Source organism: Anabrus simplex, chromosome 5, assembly GCF_040414725.1.
Source record: "Anabrus simplex isolate iqAnaSimp1 chromosome 5, ASM4041472v1, whole genome shotgun sequence".
NCBI classification, from domain to species: domain Eukaryota; kingdom Metazoa; phylum Arthropoda; class Insecta; order Orthoptera; family Tettigoniidae; genus Anabrus; species Anabrus simplex.
Window position 1 is genome coordinate 56494387 of NC_090269.1, and position 21217 is coordinate 56515603.

Here is a 21217-nt window from a genome sequence, read left to right on the forward strand (position 1 = left end):
TGTTTGGATGAATAAGTGGAATTACAGGGTGGTGCATGAAAAATCATTGTCATCATCGTGTACTTGTGCACACAGTTCCCACATTTCTGTGAAAATAAAATTGATGGTATACAAGTGGTTTGTAACTAGGAGTTGTGAGCCAAATAGGGTAATCTTCAAGAAGCTACATAAGACATTTTAAGTCTAAAATTAGTGGCTGTCAGTTGGGAAAAGATACAGTTGTCTTAAAAAGGGAGAAAATACATTGGTCTTGTGAGAATATCATTCCAAGCTGGATAGAAGTGGTTGGAAATAGGGGTGATTGGCTTTAAGTGGTGATCTTCTGGAGAAATGTTACTGTAGTGTACATACTAATGGAAGTGAATTGAGACCAATGATACCCGAAAGTTCATTATAAGTGAGTTCACTAAAACCAATGACTATAAGTAAATTTCCTAATCTTGAAGGTTGTGATAGCTGAGTGACAATGGCACTTTCTTCTCGCCAAAGCAGTAGAGGTTTCAATCTGACCAACATATGTAGGAGTTTTGAAATGAGAAGTCACATCCCTGTGGTTTGGATTTAGTGGAAATTGGAGGTTTCATGGGTGTAATCATACGAACTATCACATAATTCTACAAGTTTGCTTGCTTTTTCCTAATCTTGGGCGAGCTATATATAATTGACTTTCTGTCGATATTTTCTGAATATTAACCTGATACTTGGTTTTTATACCAGATAGGACAAATAATAATCTATGTTGGGTTCAGAAGAATTTTGTTTGTTACAACATCAAGGTCGAATGGATAAAGGGATTTTTCACGAAACTTGGTATTTATGTTTTAGGGTGAGTAGGATCTTAGCTCTAAGTTATTCAAAACAATTCAGCACGAGGAGGGGTTTCAGAGGGGGCCTAAAACAAAAAAATATAGTAGCAAATTTATGGGAAAGCTAATCTCCTTTTTGTTTGTTCTATCAACTATGTACAGTGAACAAGATGATCTTGGTTTGTACTGTGAGCTATATTACACACATAAGTGCAAAGTAAACGTACATTCAACTGCCCCAAATAAGCACATTCATGTATCACTAGCCTCGAATTAAACAATATCAATGCAACGTAACACTTAGGTAATGTACAGTATCAACCAAAAGTAACTGGATGCCCATGAATGTAGGTATGTGGTAAATCATGCGACTTGTGCAGCCTAAAAGATATTTTGGCAAGCTAAAGAACCAGTTGAAAAGGTGCATGTGCGTGCGTGCGTGTGTGTGTGCGTGTGTGTGTTTTGCAGAGCTGTTATATTTTGATAAGGTTGTAACTGTAAGTTGCCACTTCAGTGGGTGGTCCAACAGAATTCTGGCCAACAGAGATCACAGAAACAGAGACATGAAATTGTCAAAAACAGGCCACAGCCAACAACTGCCAACAGAACAGCCAACAACTGCCAATAGAAAGAAGTATCCGTCTCGCTCGCAACACTATGAACTAAGGTACACCAACTCTAACATTCTGCAGGAGCAGCAGTACATAAGCTGTTTATCACAAAATTGAATAAAATTCAGCATCTCAAATGACATTCGGAATATTGCAACTGGACAATGACCATGGAGTAAAGAGTCGAGCTTCATGCTGTTTAGAATGGCCGTCTATGGGTGAAGCATGTATTGTGTCCACCATGATATCTGTTGGTTGTGGCATGATGGCATGAGAGTATTTCTTGTCCATGGTGTGGAACCACTGGTTGTTATTCGTGGCAGCATGAATTCAATTGTATTGTACAATTCTAGCCAATCAAATGTTCCCAACATTGTGCTTCTTTCATATAGTTGACACCTATTATTCTTAAGGTAATACCAAGTATATGGTGCACAGGTATGCAGAGAGTTCACCAATTGGACTGGTCAGCGCAGAATCCAGATTTCAATCCCATCTAACATTTTGGGGATGAATTGGATTGGTGGATGAGGTCTCAGAAGATGCAGTCAATGTCCCTTGCCCAATGGAAGAAGAAGAAGAAGAAGAAGAAGAAGAAGAAGAAGAAGAAGAAGAAGAAGAAGAAGAAGAAGAAGAAGAAGAAGAAGGTGAAGAAGAAGAAGAAGAAGAAGAAGGTGAAGAAGAAGAAGCAGCAGCAGCTTGTTTATAAGAGCCTAACATCAAGGCTACCAGCCCTCAGTAATACGAGATGAGATGGAATGTAATGACAATTAAAATTCCAAAATTCATCCACTGACCAGAATTCAAACCATGATAATGAAGAATGAAGAAATGAATGAATATAAAATAATCAGCAGATCTATTATTAATATAATTACAATCTGTTTTACGTCACAATGACACAGCTAGGTCTTATGGTGACAATGGGAAAGGCCCAGGAGTGGGAGGGAAGCAGCAGTGGCCTTAATTAAGGTACAACCCTAGCATTTGCCTAGTGTGAAAATGGGAAACCATGGAAAACCATCTTCAGGGCTGCTGACGGTGGGGTTCAAACCCACTATCTCCCAGATGCAAGCTAATAGCTGCGCGCCCCTAACCGCACGGCCAACTCGCCTGGTAATCAGCAGATCGAACTTACAATATTGAAAGTTAAAATAATACCAAAATACATACACTGCCTAGAATTTAAAAAAAAGACGACGATGAAGAACTATGCTTATGAACTTACAATCACTAGATCTGACCGCCATGTTCAAAGTTCCCATAAAATAACTTAAAACAATGGTATAAACTGAACAAGAGACTGCTTCCAAAGCAAAATCCTAAATCGATGACGCCTGTTGTCTGAAGGGGTCCAAAATCCAGGTCACCAGCCCCTCATAATAGTAGTAATCGCTGGTACAGTAGAACCATGGTGTTCCTCGTGTAGCGGTATTAATCACAATTAATGTAGACTCACGGCGTTTCTCACATAGTGGTCCTAATCACAGGTAATATACTACCCACAGGTAACGCAGACCTATGGTGTGCCTCACACAGTGGTACTAATCGTAGGCAATTAAGATCAACGGTGTTGCTCATATAGTGGTACTAATCACAGGCACGCCCAGATCCGTAGTGTTTCTCACACAAAGGTACTAATATAAGGTACCGCAGACTCCGTTGTTCCGCATATAGTGGTACTAATCGCAAGTAAAGTCGACCCATGGTGTTGCTCACGTAATGGTACTAATCACAAGTAGTCACATGGTTCTAATTCCATCATCCCTTGGTCACCCCTTTTAGCCTCTTCATATGACGGGCAGGGGATACAGTGTGTGTAATTTTTCATGTGCATCCCCCATCCACAGGGGATAATGGAAGAAGAATGGCAGTGCATTTCAGTAGATATCTTGCAACAACATAGTGAAGAGAATGCCTGACAGGGAAGCAGAGGTGCCTCTACAGGATTTATAATGTATTCTTTTACTTACACCGAACCCAGTGTAACTATTATACAAAAGCTATGATTTATGTATCAATTAAACAATCAACAGAAATATGCTTAAATTCAATCTACTATAATAATAAAAAGAATATTCCTAGTAATAATAATAATAATAATAATAATAATAATAATAATAATAATAATAATAATAATAATAAACGTAAACATGCCTTTTCGGAAAGGATAAAAGCCTATTGGAACAACAAGAAGAACCTACAGAAGAATTGATTGAGTTATTTGATAAACGTCTTCCAATACTGGGAGAATTTGCTAACAACAACAACAACAATAATAATAATGACAAACAAATCATTCCAGTTTACCTAGCCACTAATTGTCACAATTGTTCTGATGAAGCAGAGACCTCCCAGACAAATACTTTAGACAAATGGCCAATTTGGGAAGAGATGCATCTTCAAATATATATATACATACATACATACACTGTATATACAAATGAGATTACTCACCTAACTGTTTCTGATGTCTCCCTGTAGTTTCGCGCAACATGATGAGCTGTGGCATGCACGGGACCAAGTCGATGGCGAAGTGGCGCAGTTTCTACCACCAAGTCTCCACGGAGGGCGTCCTCGAAGGCAGGGGGAGGGGTGGAAGAGCAGGGCAGGGGAGAATGGCTGCTCACAAATCCTCCTGAACCAGACACGCACACGTATGGGAAGAAGGGGTACAAACTATTACTAAGCTTTCAAGCTTATTTTAGAACAGCTTTAGGACAGGTATTGTGGAATGGCATGCTCTGTCTAGTCAAAAGCAGCAGTCCAATAAATAGTATAAAGGTCACACTACAATAGTAAAAAAGTTAACACATATTGTGCAGCATTTCTATTGATATAAAATTAAGTTAAGCCAGATTATACAGTTCCTGAATAGAACAGTTGCCCATACCTTCTCTCTTATTAGTTGTGAGATTTGAAAGATGTACAGTTTTACGAGATTTTCAAGGAATTTCTTGAAGATATTTGGCATTTTCCTTGCCATTATCCCTAAAGAATTAGAAGGAAAAATGCACAATGATTGTTCATCAAAAGGTTTGCAGTGATGTGATTTGTATCTTTGTATCAAAATATTAAGAAGCAGAACAAAAATTAAAAGGTATCGTCTGTGTCAGTTTTTGGATGCACACTGTTTTAGCTGAAAATGTCTCATAGATTGAGACAAAATATGTAGTAATTAGATGTTAAGCTAAGTCTACAATAGATGTTAAGCTAAGTTTATGTAATTATAGAATAGAAATTAAAAAGTATTGGAAGGTGGAAATTATCTCTAAAAACCAAAATTGAAGTAATAATTTCTTGTTCCTGAACTTTAGATATGAAAGGACAAATTCATAATTTGCTTGATACAAGAGAATTGTTTCCTGAACCCTCCTCAGTATTCTCCCAGTTGTGGATCTAGTTGTTCTTTTGCCCTAGTTTTAATAGTTTTGAAAGGATCTTGTAGGTAATTAAGAGGAAATTATTATTATTATTATTATTATTATTATTATTATTATTATTATTATTATTATTATAATCTGGGGTGCGGGGGCCTCAACTCCGACATGGCGCGTCCCATATGGCTGATAGGGAATGTTCCTGTAGATATGCAAAACAGGTGTGAATAAAGCTTAGCCAAATAAACACCCGCGGATCAACTGAGGCAAAAAAGACTGCAGTCAATGGTCTCGATGGCGGCAGAGGATATTTCCCAACGGCTGAGAGGGTGGAAGAACTGGCTCTACGGCTAACAACCGTAGTTCTAACCATGGACAGAGTAATCTGTCCCACCAAACATGACCATGCGGTAACATTATGCATGATGGAAACACTTTCAAGGAAAACTACCCCAAGTGGTACCCTGCAATGGAAATCCACCGTCCCATCAGACGGTGCAAACAAGCCTTTGGATTCTGGGGAGCTTGTACCAACATGCAAGATGGAGTCGGAGCCATCTGGTAGCCAGACTAACGACAAACACGACTAACCTAAAACAAAATCTAAGGACAAAGAAACATCACTATTTTGGAACTATCAACATACAGACTCTACTTAGGACGGGGAAATTAAAACGGACTTTGGATAGAATGGAAAATCAGAATATCCTAATACTAGCAGTGCAAGAGACACGTTTTACTGATATTATTATGTTTGATTCAGAAAATTATAGAATTTTTAAGGGTAAACCTAGACGAAAAATTGGAAGAAATCTGCAGCAACTTGGCACAGCATTTTGTGTAAACAAAAGAGTTATTGACTCCGTAACGGACTTCTCTTCTCCTTCTGATAGACTCTCCACTCTAACACTGAAATGTGCAAACAAGAGATATACATTATTCAATGCACATGCCCCCATAAATGAAGACAACAGAAAAAAACCTAATAATAAGGTGAAAATATTCTGGGATCAATTGGAGAATGAATTGCTAAAGACGCCAAGCAATCATGTCAAAATTCTGATGGGTGATTTCAACGCGCAGGTCGGGAAAGAACGTTAGTTCTGAAAAATAGTAGGTGGTTATCCAGCTCACAAAAGAACAAATACGAATGGGAAGAGACTTATTGACTTATGTGAGACATTTGATCTTAAATTAATGTCCACATACTTCAAAAGACTGTCAAGGAAAAAGAAAACGTGGTGCGCTCTATGGAAAGACCTAGGTGAATATCAACTGGACCCTGTTGCAATTTCAAGGAGAAACACTAAAGAAATTATAAATGTGGTAGTACGGAAAGGAGCCAATCTTGACCCTGATCACTTCTTGACCCGCATAAAATTCAAGCCGTTACCGTTAAACAAGAAGAGACTCTCTCCGAATGTGTCAATAAAAGAAAAACCATGAAAAACTTCAAGAAAACAGAAACAACTTTCAAAGACGTATGCGGGAGAAAAAAAATGGAGACTTGTGAGGATATTCGAGAGAATATGGCTAATATAGCTAAGGATGTTGCACCATTGCAACGAACTCGCAGACTCCGATGGTGGACTACAGACTGTGATGTAGCAATTGATAGGAGAGCTGCAGCCTATAAAGCATGGTACGCAGATAAAAAAGAAGATAAATTTGAGACATACAAAGAGGTACGCAAACAGACAGCAAAGACCCTCTGGCAAGCCAAAAGGAATCAAATATCTGACAAAATCCGAAGTATTGACACAGAATTTAAGAAGAACAATACTAGGAACTTTTATAGGACCTTTAAAGAGCACATACATGGATATCAACCATCTACCATGGGATTTCGAAGGGAAGATGGAAAATTGGCTGTGAATAACAATGAAAATTGTGAGATATTAGCTACATATTTTGAGAAATTGTTGAACTATGAAAAACCTAAAAATAAATGGCCAAAAGAGGATCCAAAGCAATGGAATGAAAATGCAATACCCCCTGACGAAAAAGAATTCTGTGAAATAATTACAGACTTAAACAACAACAAGCTGCAGGGGAAGACTCTGTCACAGCAGAGATGCTGAAAAGTGGTGGAGAAATCACAATAACAATTTTAAGGTGAGAAATGGAAAAGATATGGGAAATGGAGGTAATCCCTAAAGACTGGAAAAATGCTATCATACATCCTCTACACAAGAAAGGTGATAGGGCAGATCCTAACAACTACCACGGTATTTCCATCACACCTGTAACATATAAGACACTCTCTAAAGCACTACAGAGGAGACTTGTGGAACAAGTGGATCACCAACTAGGCGAGTATCAAGCAGAATTTAGGAAGGGAAGATCATGCGCTGATCAAATCTGGAGTCTGAAACGTGTACTAGAGAATCATCTCTCAAAGGATCTGGTAGTCGTTTTTGTACACTTCAAAAAGGCGTATGATTCAGTCGACAGGGAAGTGCTATTCAATATATTAGTGGAATTTGGAATTGACGCCAAAACAACAGCAATTATTAAGCAGACTTTAACTGAGACACATTCGAAAGTTAAGTTCATGGGAGAGAACTCCAAGCAGTTTGATATTAAAACAGGAGTCAGACAGGGTGATGGATTGTCACCAATTCTTTTCAACTGTGTGTTGGAGAAGATTATCCGGGAATGGGAAAAAGAACTGGACAGAAAAGGTTTACTTAACCAAGTATACATTGGGGGGTCAAAAAGTGGTGTCATGATTAATTGCCTTGCCTTTGCTGATGACGTTGCGCTGCTATCTAGGAATACTGACACAGCAATAGAACAGCTGAATGTACTAAAACTACAAGCAGAAAAGGCAGGACTACAGATTTCTTTCGAAAAAACTAAATATATAACAAACATCGAAATAGCCCCTCGGTACCTGAAGACAGAACACGGTAAAATAGAATGAGTTGATAGCTTTAAGTACTTGGGTGAAATAGTGCAACTGAAAACTGATGAAAGAGAAGCAAACAACACTAGACAGGAGGAAATGGCTGCGGCTTTTCATAGGACATATCCTATATAAAAGAAGAAAACCATCTCCAGACGAGCTAAACTAAGGCACTACAATACAGTGATTAAAACGGAATGTCTGTATGCTAGTGAATGCCTCCAAATGACAGGAAAAGCGGGACTGAGAGAAGCTGAAAAATTCGAAAGAAAGATCCTTCGCAAAATAATGGGTCCAAAGATTGTGGATAGACAGTATAGGCTGCGAGGAAGGGAATAACTTTACCGAGACAATGAAAGGCTGAGTCCATGAGAAAATGGAGACTTAAATTCTATGGGCATTTATTTAGAATGGATGAGAAGAGACTAACGAAAAGGATTTTCACAATACTAGACAGCAGACCTAAAGTGTCTGACAAATGGTTCAGGGAGGTGAGAAAGGATCTCAAACAGGTGGGACTAAATTCACAAGACATCTCAAACCGAACACAGTTTAGGTCAGTGATCGACAGATTTCAGGGATATCATAGAAAGAAAGAGAGTTCCACCTAATCAATACTTATTTATTAATTAAAAAAAAAAAAAAAAAACAGAACCGGTTTTGACTCCTCATAGAGTCATCTTCAGCTGTCATACATTTACATTAGACTACACATTGTCAATAGTAATACCTTGCCAAATTTAAAACAATTTTGTACTGAATGACATTCATGTTTTCGAGTGGTCATCCTGTTCATGTATTTAAATTTGTTTGAAGACTATTAATAAAAAGATAACTATTTGAAACACATTAAAAGTTTACATTATCTGGTAAAACACATTGTTATGTACATTTGTACTATCACCTTTCAAGTTATACAGATAAAACAAGTTCTTAAATCAATTCATCAGGTATTAATAAAAGCTTATACAGCTGTATTCAAGCATATTACCTTTTTATATCTGACGAATTGATTTAAGAACTTGTTTTATCTATATAACTTGAAAGGTAATAGTACAAATGTACATAACAATGTGTTTTACCAGATAATGTAAACTTTTAATGTGTTTCAAATAGTTATCTTCTTCTTCTTTTATGACCACATAGGATCACTTTAGTCAGTCTGTCGTTCAGGTCTCTTTGAAGGGATTGTTCGGGCTTTGCGGTCCTCCCAGTACTTCTTCAGATGCTCCGATCTTCGTGCCCTTTCCTCAGTTGAAAATGTGCGCGTTGTTGGTTTGTTTTGTGTAAGGGTAAAGCGGAGGTTTGTATTCTTGAGTTTTGTATTCAATTTTATCTTATTTGTGGTGTCTTCTGTTGTAAGGCCTATTTCCTTCAGATCCACCCTTACTTCTCTGATCCATTTACATCCTGTTGTGGTATTTTTTGAGACGAGATTGTGTTGTACTAGTTGTTTCAGAAGTCTCGAATCCTGCATCCTCATGATATGACCAAAGAATCCCAGTCTCCTCTTACGCATAGTATCTGTAATGGGTTCTAGCTCTTTGTACACGACTTTGTTTGGCATTACCTGCCACTGTCCATCTTTCTGGTATTTTTTTTTTTTTCTTGTTGATGCAGGTTCTTCCAATTCTCCTTTCAATTTTCTGAAGTCTGTCAGTCTTTGATTGTTTATTCAGGTGAAAAAGTGTTTCTGCTGCATATGTAGTTTACAGTTTTATAACTGTGTTGTAGTGTTTTATTTTTGTATTTAATGATAGACATTTCTTTTTGTAGATATCCCATGTTAATTTTTGTGCTTTAGTTAATCTATTTGTTCTTATTTGGATTGAGATTTTTTCATTTAGGTTATGTGTTATTACTTCTCCAAGATATTTAAATTGAGTTACTATTTTGATTTTATTACCATTTATGGTGACTTCTTTTAGCTGTGTTGGTTTTTGGGGCATAATTTATGTTTTTTCAAATGATATTTTGAGGCTAATTTTATTTGCAATGTTTTGAAGTTCTGATATCTGGGTTTTTGCTTCTTATATGTCCACTGCTAGTAATGTTAAATCGTCAGCAAAACCCAGGCAATTTGTTTTGATTTTTCAGCCAATCTTTATTTTGGGGGGACATTTCCTAAACCATTCCCTCATTACCATTTCTAGAGCACAGTTAAATAATAGTGGTGAGAGCCCATCTCCCTGCCGTAGTCCAGTTTTAATTTCAAATGTCTCTGATGTTTCACCCCTAAATTTCACTTTTGATTTGGTGTTGGTGAGAGTCAATTTTATCATGTTTATTAATTTGGGGTGTAGTCCAAGGTGTCTTAAAATTTTAAACAGAGATTCTTTATGGATGCAATCGTAAGCTTTCTTGAAAATGTTATCACCATATCTCTGGATCACATCCAGAGTTGTAATTCGGGACCTAGTCCCGCACAGGTGACACCTTGACAGTTATCTTTTTATTATTTGTCTTCAAACAAATTTAAATATACGAACAGAATGACCACTCGAAAACATGAATGTCATTGAAAACAACATTGTTTTAAATTTGGCAAGGTATTACTATTGAGAATGTGCAGTCTAATGTGAATGTATGACAGCTGAAGATGACTCTATGAGGAGTCGAAACTGGTTCTGTTTTTAAAATTTTTAAAAATAAATAAGTATTGGTTAGATGGAACTCTCTTTCTTTCTATGATATATGGTAGATATCAATACGGAACATAATGAAATTAATTAATCAAGATTTCAGGGATTCCATGACGAACCAAAACTTAACCGTGGGTGGACGGAAGAAAGAAGACAGGCTGCCAGAGAAAGGATGCTAAAGTTCTGGGCTGTGAGGAAGACTTCCAGAAACATGTAATTGTTACCTAAAGTGGTCTCTAATGGTCGTAAACGAATATATATATATATATAATTATAATCTTCAGCAACCCACCGGATTAGCTCTGAGGTAGGGCAGCAAGCAACTCATTTGGATTTTGGACATACCCTCGGTTCAAATCCCACGAGCCGTTCTCGAAATGGTTTTCTGTTTCACCTCCAGGCAAATACTGAATCGGTACATTCTTTAAAGGCCATGGCCTCTTCATTCTCAAATTTCTACTCAAAAATCCTTTCTACTGCAAGTAGACCCAAGTTTGAGGTTGCCTCAGATACTGAAGAAATGGTTAGCATGCCTTCGTACACAAGAGTCCCAGGTTTGATTCCCAGCTGGGTCAAGGGATTTATACTTCGAATGGTAGATTCCCTTCGCCTCGGGAATGAGTGCTTGTGTGTGTGTCTCTCACTGTCTATTTCAGTCTCCTAATAGCTCTCCATTGGAAGGTTAAAGGAGAAATCCCTCCTAAACCAAACCTGGAATTGCCATACTATCTTTCGTTAATGATTGGGGTGGGATGGAGAGCATTTAAAAGTCTGCATCTCTTTCACCTTTGAATTTATCTTTTATGGACATAATAATGGTATGTAACTCATTCATCTGCAACATTTCTTGTGTGAAAAAGCAATCTCATAGTTCTATTTGTTTATTTGCCAGTCTCGCAGCCCCCAAAACTGTTCGAAAATGCCTGATCTGGCGGTGAGGTCGAGCTTTTCTATGGGGATTTGGTTGCATATTCCAAGCTGCGTTCTTGTCCTTTCCTATAGCAAACAGTTTCTTTGATGGTGCTACTCAAACTGTTTCTTCATCACTTTGATCAGTATGAGAGTTCTCTGCCCCCAGTCCTGTCCTCTCCATTTATGTCACACTCCTCATCACAATATTGAAGGTCTTCATCAAGATCTTCATCTACCAGCAGCACTATGATATTCATCGTCATCAAGATGAATTTTTGGCCACCAGTCATAGTCCTACATGCAGAAAACTGCACACAAATGAGAATGGGTGCAACCAATCGCACAGATTTATTTTAAATTAGGCTGTACATACTAAGCTGATGAGGGATCTCACTCTATTGGTGCGGTACACCCACACTGCAGTAGGCATATCAGAGGGGAGAGGCACACGACGTTAATTATGCATGCGTGGCAATAAGAAAACTCCGCCCTCAATTTCAGAGGTTGTGTGCGGCTAATGGAGCACTAGACAAAAATGAATGCATTTTTTTTTTCCACTTTTAATTTTTATTTATCAAGCTAATTATTGACTAAATTTATCATCCTTGGAGAAGTGCTTCTGCATGAAATTGTTAACACTGATATTTGATGTGTGTCCAGATGCAGAATAATCATAACAGTATCCACTACAATGAATATAAGGACTCAACAAAATAACAGGAAATACTACATCACAAGTAGAAAATTTTATATAATAATAAATAATGTTATTTGCTTTACGTCCCACTAACTACTTTTTTTAAGGTCTTCGGAGGCGCCGAGGTGCCGGAATTTAGTCCCACAGGAGTTCTTTTACGTGCCAGTAAATCTACCGACACGGATAATTTTATATGACAATAGCTATAAAGTGACAGCTAACAATGCACTTAAGTATGCAGGCCCCTCGAACACATATTAGCCGATGACACGACTACTGCTGATCTCGTCATCCGCTTTATGTGTGAGAGTGGATTAATCAAGGGTATATAAATTGGAAGTGTTCTGTTACTTAGGGAGCGCGCGTTCACTTTTGATTAGTTAGTTTTTTCGGTTTAATTCAATACTTTTTGTTTTATTTTGTACTTTGTTTCTAAATTCCTTTGCTGAATAAATAATTTTGTTTTAGCTTAAATTTATTTTCCACTTAATTTGTTCAGAGAGGATGATTACCTAGTTGTACTTCCTCTTAAAACAAAAATCACCCTCCTCCCTCCGTCTCTGTGGTTATGTAAACATATTTTAAAATTCTTATTGCTATTAAGGGAAATATTTCAAAACAATTACCAACATTTATTCTCAAGAATATATTTCAAATTCAAGCTGATATTCGAAATCGGTCGATTCTGGGTCGAGATTTTCATCTCAAGATTCATGTGGCATCAGGAAGGGCTTAAACCCTTGGCCAAAAACCAGAATACGTCTAGGTGGCTCCAGCGAACCCAGAAATAGCTGGGATAGGTTGAATAAAGATTTTTTTTTAAAATTTCAAATTGGTGAGAAATGAAATACAATGTTACTCTACAACCACATGAAAAGGAGAAAATAATTCATCAGAAAATGTGTGACTGATGAAGTACTCTACATTGTCTGGAAATAAAAGATTAGTTTTATTTGCTCCTTTGTAACAAGTGTAACATGAAAATACATTTCCTAGAGTAAATAGCATAATTTTGTCGTCGTATTGGCATACAAAACTTTCAATGATAAAAAACATAAACAAAGCATTAGAAAAACAGTTTTCTGGGATATCCTCCAACCTACTAGGATATTTCTTCTCATCAAGTTATCACACACAAACTGTGTGAAAGTGGCTTAATTTCATGAGTACCGTATATCACAGGCTTACTTATTCAAATTATGTTCAGATTAAAGATTATTCTCCACTTTTCAGTGTGGCAAAAAAAGGATGTAGGTTACAAGGTAAATATACCTAATTTGTAAAAATATAGACACCTGAATTTAGCCATGAAATGTATCCATTTCTCTACAGGCATCAATGAATTTGCAATGTGCAGTTTCACAGCACAGTTGTGATTCCAATATCTTTTTGGGTCACATAACAGGAAGTCTTGTCTCAGAATTTCCAAATTATTTCACTCATAACAGGAATGAAACAGACTGCTGCTTTTGATTAAACACTTTGGGAAAGAATGGGAAAAACAATATATTACTCACATAAGGTTTTCTCAAAGATGTTAAAGCTATTACAAGGAAATAAAAGAACTCTTGTTAGTATATAAAATACACATGGGGTGCAATAACCCATGCCCAGTGAAACTTGTATTTAATGCCACATTCTTGAGCAGTTTTACATAATCAACCCAACAATTCAACAGCTAATGCAAGGTGCTACTACTAAGATTGTGATGTGAAATTTAACAGAAATTTAAGAAAAGAATTCTGATTGAATGAATGTCTCATTTTTAAGGTAAAAACAGCGCAGGTATCATTGCAAGAAACAATATACGTACTTCTTATGAAACTGACAGGTTATTGATAAGAAGTTGAATATGTGAAGAAATACTGGTACATGCAACGTTAGTTCACTGATAAATTCCTACATAGACTATTCAGCTTTCTAGGGTTTCTATATTAAGATGCAAGCAGATGGTGATGACAAGAATGATTAGCTGTATATCATTTTTACTGAATAGCTGCTCAATAGTTAAATTAACATTTCTTGCAGTTATAATGTAAGGCATCAGTCGTTACTAGCAGTATACATGTTACAGAAGAGTCCAAGTTTCACTGTATACTCTGCATTGTCCAAAAGAGAACATAATAAAAACTTTGGTTTACATGCTTCTCCATACAAAATGAATTAATATTCTTCAAACAATTTAAAAAAATAATAAATAAATTAATATGTACACTTCAGCCATATCTAATGAGAACACATTTTGCTTAAAAGAAAATAAATAATTTCAAAACCAAGATACATTTTCATATAAATTTGGATTAAGTGGATGCATGAACCATAAAGGAGCATTGTAATAAAATGTTAAAAATACTAAGAATTATGGGAGAACTGAAGATAAAATCAGAATCTGATAAGATAATAATAATAATAATAATAATAATAATAATAATAATAATAATAATAATAATAATAATAATATTAATAATAATATTAATAATAATAATAATAATAATAATAATAATAATAATAATAAATATTTTAATTTCACTATAATGACAATGCAGAATATAATCCACTGCATGTTAACCTCAAACTCTATATATTAAGAAGCATTACACCTAAGTACAGGCTCACCATAAGGATGTTTCCTGATATAACAAATAAACTTCATATTATTCAACATCTTGAGAATTAGAACATCATGGTATAGGCACGCACATTCAATAGCATATGAACTTAATTTAACTTCACAATTTCTCACAAAAGTTAGAACATAAGTAGAAAGTACTACTTGTGAATGACATGAAACATGTGCAAGCAACACTATGGCAACGTACGTAGGAACATGCACAGGGGAACAAAAATAAACTCAAAAGAAAAAATGCACTGCTATCAAGCAATTACAAGATATGATAGCACATCCAACTCCCTGCTTATCTCTAGGCTACATGATATCTTCATAATAAAAATAATTTGTATGAATCAGTGGTGATTAATTAAAATTTCACACCTTTTCTTTCCATGGCATTAAAGTTTGATATTATAATAATTAAAATAATATACTGCAAAATGTGCACTGACCAACTGGCACAAAATTTATAATTAACATACTGGTATGAATTTGTGATTATTTTGTCAAATTAAAGTTGATGTTTTGGATTCATGAGACTGTACATATATAAAACTAATCAATGTAACTATCTAATTGTAAGCATAATTCATGGGATCAACTTGAGAGAAACTGTTTTAAGTCACATTGTCCACATGTGTTTTATAACATTCATTTAGAGATTTAAAGGAAAAATTATAAATAACTTGAATTTTGCAGAATATTCCATTGCTAAATACTCACAAGCAACCCTTCCACCATAAAAAAGAGGGATCAAAACTGAATCATTTGTGCAAGAATACTGTAGGATATACATGATTATAAAAATCATAAAACAAATAGACACTGCACCAAGCGATCTCATCAGTCTGTTACACAACATTTAATGATTCAGAATGAATACGGCATATTATCTGCATACAATAATACTAACAAAACCTAAACAACAAATTTCTTCCATTTTTGTTTAAACAATCTACAAGTCTTATATAAATGGAATAAACTTTCCAGCAAACTCATTGTGCCAATTTGGGCTCATCAGTTGGTAACTTGCTCACTTACCAAGATGCGTAGCTAGTACATGCCTCTACCAACAAGACCTAGTGTTTACAATGCATTATGTCTTCTTGTATGGGCAAGATCAAATTTGCTACTTTCCTTGACCTCTCTCAGTCTCATCCCTGATTTTGACAATATGAAACTAACTTTGGTATGAGCGATGTCAGTAATGCCATGCCTTATGCACCCAGCCCCTGTTATGAATGGTGTGGAAATGTCTTTCACAGGGTCGCTTGGTGCATACATTTCAGTGAGCTTGGCAGAAATAGGTAATAGCAACTTTTGGCACGATGAGAAAAGCAATGGGAAACTACCTCATTTCTTATTTCCCTAGTGCGCTTCTTCAGTGATGCCTAGGCCATCTCTGTGACAGCTGATGGCAGGGCTGTTGAGGATCAAACCAGTCTTCAGGCTGAATACTCAACTTTTCTTTCTACAAAATTTAGATAATTTTACAGGGCCAGAGAATTTGGTAGGAATATCTGCATGGTACAAACATTTTATAAATTAAATAAATGGGAAATTCTTCAAGTTTAGGAAAGTTACTGTACAAAAATAAAGGTGTTTTTTTAATTTTAAAGAATGTAAATGTAAGCTGAAGAAAATGCTTCCACCCATCTACACCTTGTCCATGTCAAGCTGTCACTATGAAAATGAAGGAAAATATATATTAATGCCCGTAACTTCCTATTTCTTATCAGGTAGCACAGTTATGGATTTGCACTGAATGTATTCTGATTTCAATTCTAGTATTATAAAAAATTTCAGGAATCAAAATATGTGTAGGAAATAAGCAGTACATTTATAGGGGGTGAAGCTGTGCCCCTGCATAAGTAGTCGGAAATTTAATTTCCGTTACCTAACTGAACGTCAGCATTCCAGAAACAATACAATTCATACAAGATGAGTAAGATGTTTTCCAACAATCGGGAAGGGCTCGCATCAGAGCCAATCATTACAATTATTTCTGTAAACATAGAAGGATTATCAATGTGTAAAGAAGAACTATTACACAACCTTTGTTACACCCACAAATGTGATTTATTATGTGTTCAGGAAACACATAGGGGCATTCATCAACGGCGCCTTAAGATCCGAGGAATGAAATTAGTGGCCGAAAGACCTCACGGCCAGTATGGTAGTGCCATCTTTGACAAACAAGATCTTAAGATTCTTACGACTTCCATCACAGAACAAAATAACGTTGAAATAATTACTGTAGAAATTAATAACCTTGTAATTTCCTCTGTCTACAAACCTCCCAATGAGGTATTCTCATTTAATCCTCCTGCTAATTTCAGCAGTCAGAAACCATCTGTTATTGTTGGTGATTTCAATAGTCATAGCACTGTTTGAGAATATTCTCAAGATGATTCAAATGGAGATGCCATACTAGAGTGGGCAGAACTGCATCGACTATCCTTGATCCATGATAATAAACTTCCTCCATCTTTTAATAGTGGTAGATGGCAACGTGGATACAACCCTGATCTTATTTTTGTGAGCGAGAAATTAGCTAATTAAAGCATAAAGTTAATTTGTACACCGATTCCTAACACACAACACCGCCCAATTATGTGTCAGTTGGTATCAGCAATCCGGCCACACACCGTGCACTTCAGGCAAAGGTACAATTTCAAGAAGGCGGACTGGCAGAGGATTACCACAATGCTTGATGAGAGGATTACAACAATTGATCCCGTTCCAGAGGCATATGAAGAGTTCTTGGAAGTCGTCCAGTATTGCTCCAGAAAAGCTATTCCTAGAGAATGTAGGACCAGTTACATTCAAGGTCTTACCTCTGAAACATCCACTTTGCTGAAAGAATATAAAGACCTTTTCAAAAAAGATCCTTTCAGTGACGAAACTATCCACAGCGGACAGCGTGTTATTTCCTCCATTTCAGAATCCAAACGTTACCAATGGATTAAAATTAATGGAAGAGCTGGATATGGGAAGAAACAGTTACAACGCGTGGAGGTTACTTAGGCACCTCAGTAATGATACAAATAAGACCTTAGTACATAGCAACGTTTCTGCAAATCAAATAGCTAGTCAGCTCGTAGAGAGCAGCAAATCAAATAAAGCTGGGAGAGGATCAAAACAAAAAGAAAAGCCGACTAATCAGGAAAACAGCATTCTCTCTAACCGGTTTGCTATGGAAGATCTACATAGAGCGCTGAAAAAAAAAAAAAATGCAAAAATGGTAAGGCCTTGATGACATTTGTATTGAGCAACTCAAAAGATTTGGTCCTGTCAGTAAGCAATGGCTCTTGGACTTGTTCAAAAACTGCATCAAATATTGCAAAATTCCTAAACTGTGGAGAAAAGCAAGAGTTATAGCAATACTCAAACCTGGCAAGAACGCAGGTGATCCGAAGAACTACCGACCAATCTCTTTGTTGTGCCATTTATACAAAATCTTAGAAAGAATGATTCTGGACAGACTATCTGATACCATACCAGAACAAGCCGGCTTTCAACCAGGGAAAAGTTGTACTTCCCAAATACTGCACCTCACACAATATATAGAAGACGGCTATGAAAACAACAAAGTCACTGGAGCAGTTATTGTTGACTTGACATCAGCCTACGATACAGTTAATCACCATATACTGCTTCGTAAAATGCACAGTACAACTAAGGACTATAAACTCACCCAAATGATTGAGTGCTTTCTACAGAACAGAAGATTTTTTTTGTTGAATTCCAAGGCCAGAGGAGTAGATGAAGGACCTTAAAGAATGGCCTTCCACAAGGGAGTGTGCTGGCACCTATACTTTTCAACATCTACACCAATGATCAGCCTCGCCCACAAGGGACAAAGAGCTTTATTTTATTTTTTGCTAGGGGCTTTACGTCGCACCAACACAGATAGGTCTTATGGCGACGATGGGATAGGCAAGGCCTAGGAGTTGGAAGGAAGCGGCCGTGGCCTTAATTAAGGTACAGCCCCAGCATTTGCCTGGTGTGAAAATGGGAAACCACGGAAAACCATCTTCAGGGCTGCCGATAGTGGGATTCGAACCTACTATCTCCCAGATGCAAGCTCAGAGCCGCGCGCCTCTACGCGCACGGCCAACTCGCCCCGTAAGAGCTTTATTTATGCAGACGATGTCGCTCTGGCAGCTCAAGAGGAAATGTTTGAACTAGTTGAAGAGAAGCTCTCCCATGCTCTACAAATTCTAAATAGTTATTACCAAGAGAACCAACTAAAATCAAACCCATCAAAAACACAAGTCTGTGCCTTCCACCTAAAAAATCGACAGACAGCGAGAAAATTGCAAGTGAATTGGGAAGGTAAAATATTAGAACACTGCTTCACTCCCAAATATCTAGGAGTAACTCTTAACCGAGCACTAACCTATAGAACACACTGTCTGAATACCAAAAGGAAGATATTTGCAAGGAACAACATTATCCGGAAATTATTGGGTTCAACCTGGGGGACGCATCCTCTCCTTTTAAGAACATCAGCAATAGCCCTCTGTTATTCAGCAGCAGAATACGCCTGCCCTGTCTGGTGTAGATCTAGTCATGCTAATCAAGTGGATGTCACCTTAAATGAAACATGCAGACTGATTACAGGATGTTTGAGATCTACACCACTTGATAAAGTTTATTGTCTAGCAGGTATCCCACCTCCAGATATCTGCCGTGAGTGTGCATCCAGACTGGAGAAATCTAAAGCACTGAACCCGACGAACCATACTTTACATGGGTACCATCCAGCAACCCAACGGCTCAAATCAAGGAAAAGCTTTCTCCATACAACTGAAAGCCTCACTGAATGACTATTGAACTTCGGAGTGAATTCATGGCGTTCCAGATCCAGCCACCTTGCAGGATGGATGACGCCTTCCGAAAGACTTCCTCCAGGCCACGAGGAAAGCTGGTCAACATGGAAGACGCTCAACAGGTTGCGTTCAGGAGTTGGAAGAACAAAGACCAACATGAGAAAGTGGGGTTTTGTCTGTGATTCCACTCTATGTGAATATGGTGAAGAAGAGACAATGAGCCATCTCCTTGTTCGTAACTTGTGGCCAAATACTTGCTCTCTCCAGAATGTGATGGACGCTACCAAGGAAGCATGTAAATTAGCCGCTTACTGGTCACACCACATTTAATTAATTTTGTACTTATGGAGAGCTTAAATCACATCGTTACCTGCCATCATCAGAAGTGCTTAATGATTATAGTAGCAGATTTGTTATTGTCCTGTTATTATTATTGTAAGTATAATGTATGTTTCTGACATGATTAAATAAATAAGTACATTTATATACGGTGTAACAATGAGGCAGGCCAAACTTTCAGGACATATTCCTCACACGTAGAAGGGAAAAAAAGTTATATGAACACGGGTCTGAAAATGCTCCATCACAACGAATCCCCGATGCGCTGATGTCAATATGATGAGAGATGTATCAATGCTAATGGACAACATTTCATGTAAGAAAGAGTTTCATGTGGTATGCGAGTACATTCTGTTCCTGTGCATTTCCCATGAATAATATACTATATAGTTGTAAAAAATGAGTTCTAACATGGAAATAAAGCATTTCCGGATCCATACCAATATTTATTTTCTACATGTTCTACACGTAAGAATATGACCTGAAAGCTTGGCTGCACATTATTGTTACATCCTCATACCTGCCAACTTTTAGAAATCAAAAATAGGAAGATTTTTTAATTCTTGTACTTCATCACGTACATTGCGCCATGGTCTCGATAAAAAATGGACAAGATATAAGGCATACATATTTACAGTTACAATGTGACTTGACCATTAAATTGAAAATCTTAAACGAAGAGAACATAAAAATGCTTACAAGAAATTGTACCTAATCATTCTCATTTAAGACACATACATATGAATAATAATATATCACACCAACATACAGAATAAAATGCATAATAGTTTTCTTTATTACACTGTAACATGAATGGAAATTCAATTTTATAGGTATCTTTGAACACTTGAAGATAATGTTTATGTTTTGTTGCCATAACGTGAAGAGAAAATACCAGAAACTGTCAACGACACAACTCTCTGAAATACATTCAAGTCAATAAAAATTATGAAATAAGAATGAACATTAATGCACTGAAATACGCAAAACTACCACATACAAAACAGATCAATATGTCTCATACATTATTACAACTTTGACAAGGAGAAAAGCAGCACAGAACCGCAAGATAAAACACGTGGCCTACACCTCCAATGAAACTACGCACAGAACGATGTTAAACAGCATGCGGACGACACAATAACAAACTCATTCTTTTGTCCCAATTAAAAATGGAGTCTGTGGCCTCCCTCGCTTGTAGGACGATTGCCGTTCTGAATTCCCAGCTGTAGGCAAACACACTGCTATAGTGAGAGGGAAACACGATACACGAAGGCGGACGGGCTATACACTTGCCAAATAAAGCATCAAATAAATACGCTTGAAAACGAGGTTGCGTAAATTACACAAGCACATAAGAATTTATCCTAGGGGAAGAGTACTGACCGTACTGAAGGTTATAATGTTCAAAAATAGGAAGAAGTAAAATTAAATCTGAAAACGAGTTAAAAAATATGAACTTTCTGGGTAGGATAT

At 36.9% G+C, this 21217-nt stretch overlaps 1 protein-coding gene across 5 annotated transcripts in view; it reads right to left on the reverse strand.

Moving 5' to 3' along the window:
• Positions 1-21217, reverse strand: part of LOC136873739 (phosphatidylinositol 4-phosphate 5-kinase type-1 alpha) — a 561879-nt gene that overhangs the window by 113133 nt on the left and 427529 nt on the right. For all 5 annotated transcript variants that reach the window (XM_067146914.2, XM_067146913.2, XM_067146910.2 and 2 more), the window contains one exon: positions 3875-4055. In XM_067146914.2, coding sequence (XP_067003015.2) covers positions 3875-4055 — 181 coding nt within the window. The remainder of the gene's footprint in view (positions 1-3874; positions 4056-21217) is intronic.